Source organism: Mustela erminea, chromosome 13 (genome assembly GCF_009829155.1).
Source record: "Mustela erminea isolate mMusErm1 chromosome 13, mMusErm1.Pri, whole genome shotgun sequence".
NCBI lineage: Eukaryota > Metazoa > Chordata > Mammalia > Carnivora > Mustelidae > Mustela > Mustela erminea.
The window spans coordinates 26,801,708-26,820,219 of NC_045626.1; the positions used below are offsets into that span (position 1 = coordinate 26,801,708).

The following is an 18,512-nucleotide window of genomic DNA, read 5'->3' on the forward strand; positions in this document are numbered from 1 at the left end:
GCTTTACGCCTTCTGTAGCTTGTTTGGTTTTTTTGTGAGTGAAAGCCAGGGGCCTTTATTTATTATTATTTATTTATTTATTTATTTATTTATATTTATTTATTTATATTATTTGCTTATTTATTATTTATTTTTAGAAACAGTGAACTCCTGAGAACCTGTTTTGGAAGTCAGTCAGACTCCTCTCTCCACAGGCACCAGCCCACCAGCCCTCTGTCTGACCGCGCCCCCCGCCCCTTCCTAAGACACTTTCTAAATGATTGAAATTGATCATTTTTTTCTTGGGTTTCTGCCCCCATGAGATGGGGTAAATGCCTTGTTTACAGTCTGATCGGGGCCAGGGGCCCGAGGATGAGCTCGGTACCCCCAGATTTCCATCGAGGCTGGAGAAACAGCATTTCCAGCGAGTAGCAGAATGCCCAGTGGACCTTGACGAGTGCCTGAGTGAGGCGTGACTCAGCCCAGGGCTGGCCAGCAGCTGGCTGTCCACACTCATGTGACTAACACCAGGCAGGGTCCACTGGCAGGGTCCCCGCCATCAAGGGGCTTTGGTTCGGGTGGGGAGAGAGACTGGAGGTGGTGAAGTGGGTGGTATCCGGTCTGTTCTCCAGGTCTTCGGAGGCCGGTGAGGTCGGTGGGGTGGGCAGCCGGGAGCTCTCAGGGAGCAAGGCCAGCGTGAGGAGAGGAGGAAAGGCCCAGGCATTGGGAGGCGTGTCGAAGGCAGGGGAACAGCGTGAGCAGAGGTGTGGGGAGGGGGGTGAGTGCGGGAAGGTGTGGGTGGGGGCTTCCTGGCCATGTTGAGGGGCCTCAGTTCCATGACCCCCCGTTTTCCAGAGGCTTGGCTCTGCCCCGTGTCACCTGTCTCTCCCGCTCTGTCCTGCCCGGCAGGTCCACTCTGTCCAGGTGCTGCAATGCTCCCTCCTTCCTCTTCACCACCCAGAAGAACACTCCCCTGGGGACAAAGCTCAAGTACGAAGTGGACACCAGTGGCATCTACCACATCAACCAGGAGATCTTCCGCATGTTTCCCAAGGTGCCGCTGTGGGCAGGGCCACCTGGGCGGGGCAAAGGGGCAACCCCACGCGGCCCTAAGTGGCTCTGCCCACAGGGTATGGCATCCATCTGCTGGGCCCTCTGCACCCACCGTCCTGGCTCTGGTGGGCTCTTGGTAGACCATCCGAGCACGGTGAATGCCAACTGGCTACTCTTTGAGTGACTCAGGCAGGACAGTGCTTGTCAAATTTTGGTTATTGCCTTGCTTGCCGAGGACAGCCTGAAGTTATCTGGGAGACTGATTAAGCATTTGTCCCCCCATGAGAGGCAGGAGCAGGAGCAAAAACGTTCATGCAAAGGTTGTGTGCCCAAGAAATCACAGACCAGTAGAAAGCAAAGCAAGAAAGACTGTTCTCACGTTGGCTGACCTTGGGCACTTATGGTATCTTCCAAGGTCTCAGTCTCCCTGTCCCTGGGCTAGGAACAGGTGTGGCAGAAAAATCTCACTTAAACAAGGTAGATGTTAATTGTTCTCCTTTCCATAAAAGAAATCTGGATGTAGGCTGTTCTTCAAAGCTAGGACAGTGACTCCCTGGTCAGCGGGGGGACCCCAGGGTAAGTGATCCCCCTGCATGAATGGAATGTGTCACTGCAGGCTCGACATATGCACTCTGTTGGGGCCTGACCGCGGCCTCAGACTCTCCGAGCAGGGGCCCTGTAACCTGCATTTTCAGTTCATGCTGATGGTTACCCTCTAAAGAAGAGGAAGATTTCGCTGGAAGTCTATATAAGCACCTCCTGGAGAGCGCTGGGTCCAGAGCAGGACCTAGTGGGTCCAGAGTGTAGACATGCTGAATGGGGGCATATTCAGGTCTTTCCAGATGGAATCTGAGGGTCTGGGCTGCCCTGCTTCCACAGAAGGGCTCATGAAACCACAGCCAGGGCTCCCTGCGTTATGGCGCTTGCACAGAGGGCACAGATAACATTGGGCCTTGTGGGGGCAGCGGTGGTGGAGAAGGTGGAGGAGGGGACATGTCACACAGACTCTCCCCCATCACAGCGCTGGAGGATGATGGATACAAGCCACCTTTACGAGGTGCGTCTTGCGAGGCCCGGGACAGGAAGCGGGGGACAGCAGGTGGATTTGTTTCTCCTGCGGGCGGTTATGACATACGGGTCCGTGGAGGGCCATGGGTTTAGACTGCCGAGTCCCGGGGAATTAGAGCAGGGCTGCCAAACGCTCTCTGGAAAGGGCCAGAGAGTAAACATTGTAAGCTTTGCCGGCCATATGTTCTCTGTCACCGCTGTTCTCCTTTATGGCAGCAGCACGAAGCCCCCACAGACCTTCGTAAGCCAACGAGCATGGCTGGGTTTCAGGAACACTCTGGCTCCTATTAGGCACTGAAATGGGAACTTCATCTAATTTTTACACGTCCCAAATCTTCTTGTTTTGATCCCCGTCCCCCCCCCCCCCAACCACTTACAAAGATAAAATCCACGCTTAGCTTGCGGGGTATACAGAAACAGGCAGGTCTGACGTGGCCCACCGGCCATAATGAACCCCTCTCCCTCCCAGATTCAGAGCCTGTGATATAGCAGTATTGCCTCAGGGTTAAGTCTTTCTTCAGATTTGTATAAAATACAGCTTCTCGGGCTCCTGCCCCCGCCCTGGGGATTCTGATTCCATGGTTCTGGGATGGAGCCCAGGAATTTCTATTTTCAGAAAGTACTCCAGGTTGTTTTTGATGTACAGAAGTTTGGGAAGCACTGACATAGAACATAAAGGTCTTTATCTCTCCAAAGATAACTTTGGTTTTTTTCCTTTCCCTGGTAGAAGTCAGACAGTGCAGTTTCCCCCACTGGCTCTGAGATACCCTTGTTCCCCTTCTTGGCTTCTGGGCCCATCTCTCCAGGGAAAATGGGCCTGGCAGGAAAGCTTCCCACAGATGGATGCAGCCTCTCCTGCAGACCTAGACTCCTTCCTGGTCCACTGTGGTGTGATTTTCTATGACCCCACCTGACATCGGGCCCCACTGGAAGTCCAAGGTGCCGCTAGGCTACTGTTGTTCAGGGCTGGCCAGCTGCGAGTGTGCTAGTGGGGGAGCTGCCCTGCAGGCTCCTGGGCAGGGGGGAGCTTTGGGGCTTCGTGACAGTGATAGGAGCCTGGTCCCCATGCAGAGGGACCTCTGGGTCAAGCACCGCACTGGGCAGGCTTTTCATTTACACCAGTGGTTTTTAACCGTGGGGGACCCTTGGCAGTGTTTGGAGACAGTTTGTTTGTCAAGATGGGGAGATACCCTTGACCTCTAAGGGAAAGAGGCCAAGGATGCTGCTAAACATTCTGCAGCTCCAGGTCAGTCCCTCACAACGAGGAATGATCTGGTTCCAAATGTCAACAAGCACCAAGTTGAGACACTCTGCTCTACACCATCGCATTGAAAAGTGTGACACTTGCATGTTATTATCCGAATTTTTAGATGGAAAATCTGAGTTCCTGAGAACTCAGAACACTTGTCCATAGCTCCTTCATCTCATGCTGGGGCAAAATCAGAGCTGGCCTTGGGGCTTTTGCCTCAGGTACCCAATCCTGGCTGGCCCTAGACTTTTCTGGTTTGACCCAAGCAAATTCCTGTATTGCATGCAAAGCTCCCCGGTCGTGGGCAAGCTGGGGTGGTTGGTCACCCTACCCTTGACTCTGGCTCTGTGCTTCTGTCTGTGCCATGCGTGTGGCTGCTGGGCTCCATCTGCCTCTGGTTGCTCAGGAGGGGTTTATGACCTAGAGCAGGGACGTGACAGAACCAGGACACTTTACCGTCAGGCCAGCCAACATTTGCTTTTTCCTGCCAACTTGTCTGTGGTCCCCTGGAGGGCGTGTCCCTGGAGCCGTTGTGGGCAGCCAGAGCCCAGACCAAAGTAACCCCAGCAGTCAGGGCATGACAAGGTCAAATTGCTGTGAGATCGTTACTCCCAGGGCTCCTGAGAATGCCACTGTCACTCAGGGTGAGACCCAGGATCTCCTGCCCTCAGAGCCCTTTTTCTGCTGAGCTTTGAGGTGTTCTAGGCCCTTACTGCTTCCCGGTGGTGGACTTGCTTCCTCAGCCCTTGATCTCTAGTCCCTGCTGCTGCATCGGTCCCAGTCTCTTTGTGTCCCAGGCTTGTGTCCTCCCTGTATACCTGGCCCTGAGCTGAAAGGGGGGAGGGTCGGGTTTAGGCCCCTGTCCCTGTCTCTGCTGCTGTCATCCCCCAGCAACATCTGCATAAACCAATAAAATATGCATCTGGGAAGTCCTACAGAAGATGAACTTCCAAGCATCAGGAAAACCAAAAGCAAGCAGGACTGGCCATCACCTGTACTTTCTTTCGGGAAACCTGAGGCATCCCAGGGCTGGTTGAAAAGGCAGTGGAGACCTGGCTTCTCCTCCAGCTTATTTGTAATTGCCAGGGGGCCTGGGAACAAGTGTCCTGACCTCTCTTCTCATCTGCAAAGTGCGATAATCACTTTCCCCCCATAGTCGCTGCCAGGCTGGCTGGGCACGCGGCCATGGGTACAGGGGTGAGGGCAGTGGGAGAAGGCAGGCAGGGTGTCGCCTCTGACAGCTGTGCATCTGTCTCCCCCAGGACATGCCCTACTACCGGTCTCAGTTTAAGAAGTGTGCAGTGGTGGGCAATGGGGGGATCCTGAAGAACAGCCGCTGTGGGAGGGAGATCAACAGTGCCGACTTCGTCTTCCGGTAAGAGAATCCCCCTGGCTCTGCACCTGCTACCGGCTTGGTGCTCCCACTCTCTGCTCTTTCCTCTGTTGGCGCCCAGCCCCATGCCCTCATGCTGTCCTTCAGCTGATCGGTCCCCGCTCCCCACTCCTGCACACCATTACAGTCTACCTTCTCCAGTCCTGTCGCTCAGGGCCAATGGCTGAAACTCAGGGCCTCAGTCTCCATATCTGCAGAATGGGAGGCGCCTGAAGAGCCTGGCAGGTGTGAGGACACTGAACACTCTCGGGGGCCTGGCAGATCTGCTGGAGAGGCCATCTGGGCGGCTACCTCCCTGGCTGAATTCTATCCTCCAAAAGCAGTGCTTGGAACCCGTGCAGCCTTGTGGCTGACACCAGTGTTGGCTTTGCCCTGGCTTTAAGCTGGAGACTGGTCCTTGTATTTTCTCCTTCCTTAGCTAGAGCCCTCTCATCTCTGTGGTGATCCTCACTTTAGGATCAAGAAGATGGGTTGAAAATAAAGCTTAAAGCAAAGGGACTGGGATTGAGGGGTCTCACAGGTCAGGGATCTATAATCACGGTGCCGTTCAGAGTGGGAGGGGGAAGGAGTTGAACTTTCCCCTCTATGCACAGGCTACCAAGATTCCAGCCTGCTGGCTGCCTGGGCACTGCTGTGCCCAGGCACTGCGCTGCCCGTGGGAGCACCATCTTGCCTTCCCCACACCCTCGCACTGCCCGCGCTCCAGCTCCCTCTGGAAGGAGTGAGCGAGCACAGCCAGGCTGCCTTGTGTCTTCTGCAGGTGCAACCTGCCCCCCATCTCGGAGAAGTATACCATGGATGTGGGCGTGAAGACGGACGTGGTCACTGTGAACCCCAGCATCATCACAGAGAGGTCAGTGAGCCTCCTCCAGACTCCTGCTGCCCAGTAGAGTAGCCGTGAGCCATGACACCTGGACATGTGACATCCAGATGGACAGGTGCTGTCTGTAGCAGGAGACACACACCTGATTCCAAAGGCTTACCATGCAAAAGATGATGGGCCACAGTTCCTCAATTGTTTATATTGATTTCATGTTGAAATAGTAGTATTTTGGGTCTATCGAGTTAAAGAAAACACTGCAAGCATTCAATAGGATAGGACCAAAATTAATTCACCCATGTCTTTCTGCTTAGTTAAATGTGATCCGTAGAACATTGAAAATTCCATATGTGACCTGTATTATATTTCCCCCTGGACAGCACTGGTCCAGACAGGCTTCACCTGGAAAGGCCATAAAGCTTTCCAGTGTGTGATGGGGGCAGGAAGCTTCCTAAGCTGGTGTGTCCAGGCAGCTCTGGGAAGAAGCCTCAGGCGAAGATCTCAGCCCCCACCAAGTGCCCCTCCTGGGCTCTGTCTGTGTGGGAGGCCTGGGGGAAGGGGATTAAGGGGTTAAAACTCCAGCAGGGACACAGTCCCACCTTCCAGGTCAGGCTAGGAGCAAGAAGGGGGACAGCCAGAGACCAGAGGATGGGGAGCTGGTAAATCGGGTCCGATGCCCAAGGTCACTGACAGAGTCAGCAACGTGAGGGAGCCCTGGAGAGGAGGGATATGAGCCCCTGGGAGGACACTTTAAGGTGAAGCAGGAGGTGAGGGAGGGGCTTTGGGGGAGGAGGGAAAGAGGTGGCAGGCAGACTTTCCCCTATACTTCATTGGGGACCTTGGGAAAGAAAGTACCGATGAATGGCCCGAGGAGCCTCCACTTCTTTACTCCTTCCCCACAGAGGCCACCTGGGACGCCCTCATCCCTGGGGGTGAAGCACAGCTGTCCCCACACTGCTGTCCCTCTGGGTCCACTTACACAAAATAGCCGTCCCCGAGAAAGGCAGGGCATTCATCTTCGGCGGTGAAGGAAATGATGGGGAATAGCAGGGGGCACTTGAGTCCCCCACAGCCTCCAAAGAGGTCCCGGGGTGCCGGCTGGGGGCAGCAGGGGCTCCGGGGGGCACAGGCCTGGGGAGTGGGCTGCCGACCCTCTTGCTCTGGCCCCGCCCAGGTTCCACAAGCTGGAGAAGTGGCGGCGGCCCTTCTACCGGGTGCTGCAGGTGTACGAGAACGCGTCCGTGCTGCTGCCTGCCTTCTACAACACGCGCAACACTGACGTGTCCATCCGTGTCAAGTACGTGCTGGACGACTTCGAGTCGCCGCAGGCCGTGTACTACTTCCACCCGCAGTACCTGGTCAACGTGTCGCGCTATTGGCTCAGCCTGGGGGTGCGCGCCAAGCGCATCAGCACCGGCCTCATCCTGGCCACCGCCGCCCTCGAGCTCTGCGAGGAGGTGCACCTGTTCGGCTTCTGGGCCTTCCCCATGAACCCCTCGGGCCTCTACATCACCCACCACTACTATGACAACGTCAAGCCCCGCCCCGGCTTCCACGCCATGCCCTCCGAGATCTTCAACTTCCTGCACCTGCACAGCCGAGGCATCTTGCGCGTGCACACGGGCACCTGCTCCTGCTGCTGAGGGCAGCGCGGGTTGGCCGGCCGGCCACCCGGCGAGCAGAAGCACGCACCTCCTTTCCCTTCTGCGCCGGGTGCTACTGGGGGCGCCTGGCAGTCAGGCAGTCACTACCTCCGGCGTTTGACTTCCTGCATGGGTGGTGTGGACCCGGAGGCAGGGCTGGGGGTTCCCCCCATGGAGCAGAGCTGGCTGCGTGCTAAGCTCCTTGGCCTCCGCGGGGGTGGGGTGGGGTGGGGGTGGGACCGTGTCCCTACCCTGCCCACGGGGAGCATGCTGCCGAGCCACACCCTGAGATGGGGGGCCTGGGGGATTGCAAGTGAATAAAGCACATTTGCACTCAATTTTAGCATTCGGAAGAGCACACACTGCAGTGGCCTTGTCGCAGCTAAAGGAAGGCCCCCCAGGACTGAAATGAGGGAGACTGGACACGGGAGCACCGTCAAGATTTAACTCACTTTTGGCTTCCAGGGTTTTATCCTACGGCTTCAGCCGTGAACTGCAATCTAGAATCTCAGAGCTTACAGATCAATCCAGCAGCCAGACCTTCCCGTGAAGATAGAGTGGCACAGGGAGGTCCAGCATCTTAACCACAGTCACTCCAACGGATTGGAGTCCCTCAAGCAACACCGTGAGATCTAATGCAAGCCCCATGTCTTAGCATCTCCGCTGCGACACCATGAGCTGGGAGCCGTGCTCTTTCACACACGTCCTCAGGCGCACACACAGTCCCGGCCCCTCCCAGTCCCATCCTGTGTGCGATCTTCCCATGAAAAGGACCAGCCGTTTGCACAAAGGTCTTCAAACCAATGGTATTGACTCAACCCGTGCTTCTCAATCTGCTTCCTCTCCTGTCTCCTTATTTTCAGCTCCGTTTTAACCAGGAGTTATTTATAAGATCCCTTCCTCTTTCTGCTCCGGAATCCTGCTACGTTGTGTTCCTGGCCTGGAACTGTAGGCTCCGGGCTGGAAAGCACAGAGATGAAAACGATGAGCTTTGCAGATGGAAGTACGTCATGGCCTCTGACACCAGCATCACTGAGGGGCCCATGGGGAAGGCAGGACTTCCACATCACGCAGCCTGGCCTTCGCACACATGGACCCACAGAGCCTGTGCTTTGGAAGGTCAACTGGGCCTGGGCCGAAAGGGGTTAACATGGCATTTCACTTGTGAAGTTCATTCCCTTTGCTTTCCCCATGGTGTTTCCGCCATCAGTGTGGTCCCACCTAAGAGACAGCCCTGGTGACTTGCTTTAGGACCTAGCTTCACGGACTCGTGCCGTGTTAGTTCTGGAGGGACTTCAGGCCCCTTCCTCCCACTCTCCCTCCCTCCTTTTTCCAAAAGCCTATTTTGCTTGGGTCTGGGGGTGGGCTTGGGAAGACAGGGTGACGAATAAAGGCAGAATCGCTTTCTTCTAGGGATGGCGGGCAGACCTTACACAGACCCCAGCCCAGCCTGCTAGGTGCCCTGAGGAGGGCGGGGAGTTGCGGGGTCTCAGCAGGGAGGGGGACCTGCCATCCGATGACTGTCTTTTATAGGCAAAGCAGCAGGTCCTGCCAGTGAGAGACAGGGGCATACGCGGGCTCAGCTCTAGGCTCCCGGTCCAGGGCTCCGTCCTTGACAAAACCACTTCTGTTTCGTGTGGGTGGGTGGCTATGGAGTGCACACTCCGTGCACAGCACTGTTCTAGATGGGACCTTCCACCTTTGTTCTGAGCCCTGGTCCTGACTTGGGCAGTCCTCACGCTGTTCGTCTATAGAGCAGGGAAGCAGCCAGCAGGACAACGTAGACCCTAGTGGACCATAAGCTCAGAAAAACCATGCGAGGGCAGTGGGTGACTAGGCTTTCTTGGGCGCTGCCTGTTCCTCCCAAGGAAGGTACTTCTGGGGAAGGTTCTGGGTGGCTGAGCTTTCCAGCCTCGCATTTGTGGTTAATGGAGCCCAGCTTTTGAGACGGTGGCATGTCAGGACTGTAAGGCTCCTAAAGACTGTTTTGTCCCATTTAACGAAACAGGTCTAGAATGGGAACGTGGCCTGGGTCAAATTGTGTCTGGGGCTCTACGGAATGCTTGCTCTGGACAGAGCCCCCTGGCTAACACTTCTCTTCCAGGGAGGGCCGTGTTGGGGGCAGGAGCTGTGGCAAATCAGGCATCAGGGTTCCCACTGCCTGAGGGTGCCACGGGTTGGCGTCTGCCCCAGCAGGGCCCTCGTAGGAGCTGGGAATGAAACGCCATGATCTACCCCACAGGGGAATCATGGTCTCATTTCTGTATGTGGGTCCTAGGGCAAGTCTCTTTCCTCCCCACAGATCTCTTTCCTCATCTCTGCAACTAGAGCCTTGGGAAAGATCGCTAGGGTCTTTACAACCTCTCGCGTTTTTTTTTTTGTTTTTTTTTTTGTTCTTTTTTTTTTTAGCTATTCCTGATATAGGGCTCTGAGCCCCAAGTAGTATTTATTATTTTAACAGCTAACATGTAGTGTGCTCCCATTCTGTGTCAGACCCAGCATGGAGCACCTTCTTTGCAATTATCTCCTGTGGTCACAAGACCCCTTTAGGTAAGAAGGCTCCCATGGGACCAGTGAGGAGTGCCTGTGCCCCGAGCTGTCTTAGCCGCTTCTTGGCCAGTGTCGCAAGGGCTGGAACAAGAGGGATCCTGGTGGAGGTGCCACTGCAGGGCAGTACGGGGCCCTCCTCTGGGGACAAATGCTCTGGGAGGCTGTCATGGGTCCAGGAGGTCATCTCTGCTTGGAGATGTCCCCCACCACCATGCACCTTGGCAGCACTCAGCTGCCCATGGTCCAATGGGTGCCATCTGGGCACTGGAGGGAGGTGAGGTCATCTCGGCATCTTATAGGTGAGGAGAGCTGCCCAGAAAGAGTACCCGGTAAGTGACAGCACGTTGAGTGACTTGCCCAGGGCCCCATGGCCAGCCAGTGCCTCAGGTGGGACTCACCCAGTGTCCCGACTTCCAGGCCATGCTGATTCTCCTGCAGTCCATGTTTGTGGGGAAAACATTGTTTCCAAAGGCTCACTGTTTCCTGGGCATTGACTCAGGATGCCCCCACCGTGTTCCTTGCAGCCCCGACACCATCCCATGGTGCAGTGCAGACTACCAGTTAAATTCTTATTTAAGGGAAATCGATTCCCCACAAATAAAACAACCGTCATGTCTTCTTTGTGCTCAACCCACTGCTCCGGGGTTGAGAGGCAGCAAAAACAAGTAAATGACTCAGTGCTTAGCCAAGCAGAAGGGAAGGTGGCTCAAGGTCAGAGGCAGCCTTTGAGGCTTCACAGTGCTGCCGAGGCAACTTTGCCCGCTAATCACCTGCTGCTGCAGAGAGCAGAGAGCCTGTGGGTTCTCCCCTCTGCCCAGTGGGGTAGGGGCCTGGGGACGCACCGCCTGCCAGGTGAGGCAGAGCACAGGGCTGGTTTCAGCCAGGCCTTCAAGGAGGAATTACAGAGCACTCACTTTGTGCCAGGACATTGCCTCGGTGCCGGGGACCAGCGATCCCGCCCTAGCCCCTGCCCTCCCGGGGCCCAAGAGCCCACCCGCTTCTCAGGAGCTGTGCTGGGAGCTGGCAAGTCTGGGCTCGGGGACAGTTATCAGGGGGAGAGGACAGGGCATGCCAGAGTTATTGCCAAAGCAGCAGCTGCTTCTCAGGCCTCATCCCTGACATTAACAAGGCAGGTGACAGGGATGGCCTCGCTGTCCTTTCAAGTCCTCTCCTCCTGCGTTTCCTAACCAGCCACCGTCTCCTGACGTTCCTCCTGTCTCTGAATGCTCCTTCTCGGGCCCCTTTGTCGATTCGCCTTCTGTGAGGCTTCCTCAGGGCTCTCTTCTCTCCGCAGGAGCGCTCCTGCAGAAATGTCATCTCTTCACGGCCTGTCTGTATGACCCCTGGGTCTCAGCCCCCTCCCTGGCAGGCGGGCTCTCCCTCCGAGCCTCGGAAGCACATTCACCACGGCCTCTGAGCCTGCACTTGTATCTCCAAACTCATCATGTCCTCAAGGGGGCATAGTTGAAAGGACAACCTGGCTCCAAGTTTGCCTCTTACCACGTACCAGCTGGGTGACCTCGAGGGGGCTGCCGAAGTCCCTGGGGGCTCTGATTCCTTCTCTGAGGAGCAAGGCCAGGAGACCAGCCTCTCCGGCTGTGCTGAGGGACAAGGGAAGTATGGTCGGGCGATGCCTAGCACGGAGCCCGGCATAGACTAGACACTCAGTGCGCGCAGCTTCTGCCGCTCCCCACCCTCCCCCAATCCCCCCCCCCCCGCCGTGAACGGCTCTCCTGCACTCACCCCACAAACCTGAGCCACCCTAGGCTCTTCCTTCTCTTTCACCTTTCACGTCAGCTCGACTGCTGGGGAGCCGCACCCCACCATGTCTGCCATTGAAGGGCTGCCACCAGGGGAGGGGGTCTGGCTGGAAATTCAGACGAGGGTCTTCGATGAGAAAAGAGTGAAAGTCAAAATCTGACACGCAACCCAACTTCTGCACTTCCTATAAATATGAATATAAAATATAAGCTGCTCCTACACTAGCCATCAAAAAAATAATTGGGAATCTGAAACATTTATGAAATCTGTTTTGGCCTTGACACTATCAGATTTCTTTTTCTTTCTATTTTTGATTGGGATAAAATACATAAGACATTGAATTTACCATTTTAGCCATTTTTAAGTGTACAGTCCAGTGGTGCTAAGGACGTCCACATCGTTGTGCGACCAGTCTCCAGAATACTTTTCATGTCACAGAAAAGACTCCGCACCCAACAAAGGACGACTCTCATTTCTCCTGCCCCAGCCCCTTGGCAACCACAGCTCTGCTTTCAATCTCTGTGAATTTGTCTATTGTAGGTACTTCGTATGAGTGGAATCATATGGTATCTGTCTTTTTGTGACTGGTTTATTTCATAGAGAATCATTTAGGTAGGCACAAGCTGTTCTCAAATGACATTAACTGTTTTTAGTGTCCCTGTAATAGAATTCTGATCTTCCTTTTTGTCTGGAGCAGCTGTCCTGGGCCCTTGGTCTGTCTGTCCCTGCTTCTGATGATCTTGGTGCCTTTGCGGAGGCTCAGAGCAGACCTGGTCTGCTTTGCTGGTGGTCTCTGCTGTCCTGGCCAGACAGTGTCCTCAGAGGCAGCAGCTCTGCCCACCTTTTTAAAGTCTTTAGATATTTTCCCCTGTGTAGTGTCTTCTGTGAACAACCCCCACCCCACCTTTTTTTTTTTTTTCTTTTCATTTCAAAAAAACCACGGAGAGGGAGAGCAAGAGAGAAATATACACTTTAGTCAGTGATTTAGCTCTTGGCACAAAAGCCAGAAATCAGTGACTGTCTTTCTTTCCATTCGGGGGATGGTTCCCTTGGCAACTAAGTAACTCATTTCCTTCAACAAAATGACTTGCTCAGCTTTGGGGTAAAAGTTTTATTTCCTCCGGAATTGTGGTTCTCAGCCTTGTGTGCACATACAATCACCTGGGGATCTTTATAAAATAGCCCCCTGACCCCCCATGGACTTCACCCTCCCAGAGAGTCTGATTCTGTTGGCTTAGGGATAGGGCTTCCTGTCTTTATTTATTTTTTTCAGATTTTGTTTTTATTTGAGAGAGAGAGAGTGAGAGAGAGCAGAACTGGGGGGAGGGTCCGAGGAAGAAACAATCTCCCCAATGAGCAGGGAGCCCGATGCAGGACTCGATCCCAGGACCCTGGGATCACTACCTGAGCTGAAGGTAGACGCTTAACTGACTCAGCCACTCAGGTCCTCCCTATCTTTATTTTTAAAAATCTTCTTGACTCTTCTGCACAGCGGTGAAGATTCATTGCCCTGAGGCAGAGGGGCTGCAGGTTGACAGCCCTTTGGGTCACCCAAGGAGCTTTGAGAAATACACCTGCCACCCGCCACCTGCCCCCAGAGGCTCTAATCCAGTTGGTCTGAGGTATGACCGAGGTCTTAGGGGCTTTCAAACTCTCCCGATGATTCTGATACGCAGCCAGGGTTGAGAACCGCTATTCTGGAGCAGCTGTTCTTGAACTTGAACCCGAGTCAGAGTCCGAATCACTTGGAGAGCTCAGGGGCGGGTGCGGGGCGGGCTCCTGGGTCCCACCCTGGGGTCTCTGATACCGTGAGCTGGGCATGGGGCCTTTCTGAGCCAGCTCCCAAGGGATGGTGATGCTGGTCCCTGGCCACTGCTTTAGACCTAACTAGCTTGACCCTGTTCTCCTACATTTTTTCCTCGTTGGGGGTTGGGAAAAGCTGATTCAAGCCTGTGGCTTCGTAAAGGTATCAAATAGCTTTTCTTTTTCCGAACATTTTAAACACTGAAATAAACATGAAGAAATATTTTTAAAGCGAAGTTACATAGATTTCTTCTCCCAGGTTAGGATGCTTAGAGTGTGCCGAATTGAGAATTTATTTGTGCCTGGAATTAGGATGCATTTGTGATCAGAACTAAGGGGTTGATGTCTCTGGAACTGGGGACAACCAAAACTGTGACCAGTTTTATGACCGGCGCTGGAAGGTGGGGAGGATCTGTGCACCACCCTGCCCTCTCAGCACAGTTCCTGGGCCCCTGGGGGTGGAAGATGGGCGCAGTGATCTGTCCCCGCCCCCACCGCACCCATGGAAAACCAGCAGGAAGGCAGTGATGAGGAGACGTCCCATAGAAATGTCTGTGTGACCCAGGGACTAGGGGTCCCTCCCCATTGCGTTAGGCTCTTCCTTCTCCACCTGCCTTTGGAAAAGGCTCCAGTTGAAACCAGCTACCTAGTATCTGCATCCTGCCTCTGTCTCCTCCCTCCCATGAGAGGCAAGTCCCCTGCCCCTTCCCTCTTCAGACGCCCACAAAGGTGTGGTCCCAGTGAGAACGTTCTCTGCACGGCAGCTCAGGATCCTGCACTCAACTGCAATGTTTACAAGACACCCTGAACACCTTGAACACTTGTTAAGGGAGAATATGGCTACCATCTTGCTGAAATGAGGTCAAAGCACACCTCACTTCCCAGTACCCAAGCAAGCTCACTCAGCCCTTAGGTCGCTAGGGACTCAGAGGAAGGAAAATTAATTTTGAGCCCCTGAAATAGATGCTATAAAAGCTCTGTAGTAAAGACCAAATGCTTTGCTAACAGCAGATCCCTCGTGGCGTCCACCTTAATTTTAAATTCAATTCTAGGGAACCTGATTCTGGTTTCTCATAATAAAGTGAACAAAGAGAATGACAACAGGTGCTAGACCCAGCAAGAAGTGGCAGCTAAAAGCCCAACAGTAACGCATTAAAAAGACCAACTCTTTACATCTCCGCAAACAGCAGTGATCGGAGGCCATTTAGTGGAGGGGTAGATACATTGCCACAACCCCAAGGGCAATAAAGCATTTTCGATCTGCTCACCCTGTGATGTCTGCAACCACACAGAGTGCAGGAAAAAACAGCATTCACTGTACTGTGTTTCAGAAGGCGGAGAAGCCGCTTACCCATTTTGGAATTAGTTCCATCCCCCAAAACTTAAAACACCGTTGTAGAAATCCTGGATGCTTCAAAGGTTAGCCCTTGGTTATCTTAAGTTCAGGTAGGTGCAATAGTTCATTTTCTGACAACAGAGGATACATGAGATGGGCAAAGTCACTCCTTTGTTTTTAAGTACTGTTCACACCCAACGTGGGGCTTGAACTCACAACCCCGAGATTGAGAGTCACGTGCTACACGGACTGAGCCAGCCAGGTGCCCCAAAGTCACTTCTTTGGACTCACGTGTTCCCTCTGACATTTGCTACCGCTTCCCCTAAGAACAAAAAGACGAGAAGGGGGGGGGACGCACCCCTCGCAGCTCCCCTCCCCCTCCAAGGGAAGTGCAGCGTGGTGGCTGAGGGGCTGCGGGGGAGCAGGGAATTCTCCTTCTGCATCTGTGCTTCCACCTGTGGTGACTTCCACCAGGTCCCAGGTCATGCTGGGACCTGGGCAGGCTCTGCAGGGACCCAGCCTGGATTTATCTGTGAATTTAAGAATATGAATGACCCCTGCCTCCAAGAACCCCATCCCGGCCCACACAGGTTTTTACTTTCCAAACACCTTCATCACCCATTTCTCACCAGGATTGGCTGTGCTCCTATGAGAAGGCTGGGGCAGTTAGGGGTGTCCCCACTTGACTGAAGCCAGGAAAGACGATGATTACACACCCCCAGGGCACATGGGATTGGCAGTAGAGTTCTGGTGCTGGGCGCCCAAGCTGCTGGAGTGGTGGAAGGGGTCCCTGCTTTAGCCTCTGGGGCTTTTCTGCTTTCTTCCTTCTGAGCTGGTCAGGCTGGTTGGCATCTGGTCCAGGCCTGGGCTGCACCCCCTGCCTCACGCAGTGTCCGGGTCTGGGGAGGGCTCTCTTGGGTATTCATTCCTCTCTAGGTCCTGCACTCAGGGTACCCAGAGTCAGAACACTCGGTGGCTGTACCCAGTGGGCTGGAAGTGGAGACAGCTGTACTTGGCAGGGAGTCACCGAAAGCCACAGGCCTGAGCAAAGTGGGATTGTGGAGAGAGTGGACATCAGACCCAGTAATCCAGCCCCTCGTGCTGTGGCTGTTTAGGAGGAGGCCAGGGGGACCCCAAGCGACCATCCTACCAGCCCAGCCAGGAGCCAGCTCTCCCCTACCCTTCTTCAGCAGGACCCTTGACGCTCACTGTGGCTGCCTTCCCTGAGCATGTCCTTCTGCCCCAGGTTGCTTTGGGGGACAGCTGGTCCTCCCTGGGGCTCCCACACATTGCACAAATGTTTTAGGAATACGACAGGGTCTTCTTGGTGGCCTGCAAAATTTTCTTCCTGGGTCCAGCCACCTTTCCTTCAGAAAGCCATACTTCTTCTTCCAATCTGTATTGTTTGAACTGAAACATATGTGTATGTATTATTTCTTTTTTAAACAACACTTCATGTAAATGAGCATAGGCGGGGTGTTCAGTGTCACAGTTTGGAGTCATTCTCCCACTCCCTTGCTCCCCAAAGGAAGCCAGGACAGACAATGGAGGTCCGCAGAGGAGCGGTGGAAACGTGGCTCCCTGCCTTGCAGCTGTGCACGGCGTCAGACAGGCTCCAGGTCATTTTCCAGGAAGCCCTGCCTCGGAGCTCCCATGAAGGCAGAGCAATTTATCCCTGAGGGGTGGCACCGACTCAACCGCGCGGCCTACTGCGTGTGGAGACAAAGTGGCCACGTGGCCGTGACCTCCGTGTGCTTCTCGGCCCCACGCTTCCCACGCTGTCCTCTCTCAGGAGCCAATCACATTGGATCGTGCTCCAGAGAGCCTTTCCCACTGCAGAAGAACCAGGAGACTGGATGTCATTTGCTGGGACATGGGGACAGGCGATCTGAGTGGAATGGACTGCAGCTGAAAACCATCCGGCCCTGGGTCTCCTGGCTTGTTCCCTCTGCTGCCCTGATCACCGCGGAGAGAGGCGCCCTGTGCCGCCAGTGGAGTCAGGAAGCAGGGGAGCCCGGGCTGCAGCCCTCCCCTTCTCTTCATGCAACCCGCGCTCCGGAGCGGGGCTCACACGCATCCCTGCAGCCCCCTGCCAGCAGTGTGCGGCTGTCCCCGAGGGATCCGTGCGTGATGACGGATCTCTCCTGAGTATAATCAGGGTACTTCTTATCTGTCACTGTGCTTGAAAGGCCCTCCATTTCCACCCGATAAAACCTGCCAGACAGTTCATCCAGCAAAGGCTCTTTGGCCGGGCTCAGAGACCAGAGCCAGACCAAGCCGGGTGCGATGCAGCAGCGACACTCTGCAGGACACAGGAGGACCTGGAGAGGGGAACACAGGCTCGAGTCAGAGGAGGGAGAGTCCAGGAGGGCTGGAGGGCTGCCGGAGCAGGCGGTGCCTCAGATGGGCTCAGACCTGGAAGCCACAGAGACCTACCTACCGCTCTTCACGCAAGGTAGCTGTCAGGGTCTAGAGTCACGTCAAAAGTCATCTGAGCACTAATTACCATCTTATAAACATTTTTTATAAAAGTTCTTTCCATGCCAATCTCCATTGGTTTGTTTAAAATAGGGATATATATGTAAAACGTATATACAGTTTTTAAAATTCATGCACAAACAGCCTGACCAAGGCTAGCCTGTAGAAAAGACTCCCCAGATCTGCATCTTGGGCAAGTCCAGAGCCTTCCTTGTGCTTTCCCATCGGGGAAGACAATGTGCAAACTCCCAGAGCCTGACATTTTCACGGTATCTCTGTCTTCAGACTCCTGCTGCTCCGCGTGATTTGGTTTTCTATCCCTTAACCAGCGTGGTACTAGACGTAGACCATTCCTTGATATCAGTGATCGGATCATGCATCCCCGAGGAATGCGGGAGGGGAGGGGAAAGGGATGGAAATCACTTCCGGATATGCAACCTCAAATGCCCAGCCTCCCGGTGTGGACAGGCTGTGCCACCCCAGCCTCAGCCCGCCTCTCTGGCCCCTCCTCTTCCGACCCTTCTGTGGCTGCCTGCCCCCAGCTCCTCAACTCCCTTCAGCAGAGGACGTATCTCTGTGCACTTGGTCTCCCACCAAGCCTGGATCTCAGCTCACCTTTTACCTTCCTCTGAATGAATTGGATGGATGCTAGCTGCACGATGTTTAAACGTTTCTTATTAAAAATGTAAAATACCAGACCCTCAAGCAAGCAACTGTGGGATCCAGGGGTGCTGAGACCTGAGCACTGTGTTCTAGTCTATCATCGGAGGAAGCAAACCCAGGGCTCAGGGAAGCAGGAGTTTAGTATATGTTTTTGAATGAATGAATGCATGTATCAGTAAGCTGGGGGATGGAAGTTGAATGGAGTTCATTTATTTATTTAATAAACATTTATCAAAGGCTCATGATGTGTTTTAAGTAAAATCCCTCGATGGCTCTGAGCAGAGTGGATTGGAGGGGGCAGAAGTGGTTGAAGACAAGATTTTCTAACACCCCAGGGAGCCTACAATGGCTGTGGGAACTAACGTTTCCATGAAACAGAAAAGCCACCAGCCTCTCAACACTGCATCAGCTGTCCCGCTTCCAGAATAGGAGCTGGGTCATTTCGAGATCGCAGACTAGCTGGTTACCTTGGGTGAGACATTGGAGACACGCGGTGGTGGGGAACCACAGGTGGGGACCAGAGCTTCCAGGACACACGCTCGAATTGCTCGTACTTACATGTGCTCTCTACACCCTACTCGCCCCAACACACACAGTTGTGTTTGGCTCATTCCTGTAACAGGTCTTGAGGGTCACATTCATACTCTAGGAGGCACTGGGGAACACATGACTTCCTTGAAAGGGAGCACAGGCTGGTGGAAGAGAGAGGGATAGAG

The 18,512-nt window shown here is 54.2% G+C and overlaps 1 protein-coding gene across 2 annotated transcripts in view; it reads left to right on the forward strand.

Moving 5' to 3' along the window:
* ST8SIA5 (ST8 alpha-N-acetyl-neuraminide alpha-2,8-sialyltransferase 5) overlaps positions 1-7,432 on the forward strand; it is a 50,548-nt gene extending 43,116 nt beyond the window's left edge. For both annotated transcript variants that reach the window (XM_032310634.1, XM_032310635.1), the window contains 4 exons: positions 889-1,033; positions 4,612-4,724; positions 5,503-5,595; positions 6,737-7,432. In XM_032310634.1, coding sequence (XP_032166525.1) covers positions 889-1,033; positions 4,612-4,724; positions 5,503-5,595; positions 6,737-7,205 — 820 coding nt within the window. In that variant the 3' untranslated portion in view covers positions 7,206-7,432. The remainder of the gene's footprint in view (positions 1-888; positions 1,034-4,611; positions 4,725-5,502; positions 5,596-6,736) is intronic.
* The last annotated feature ends 11,080 nt before the right edge of the window (positions 7,433-18,512 follow it).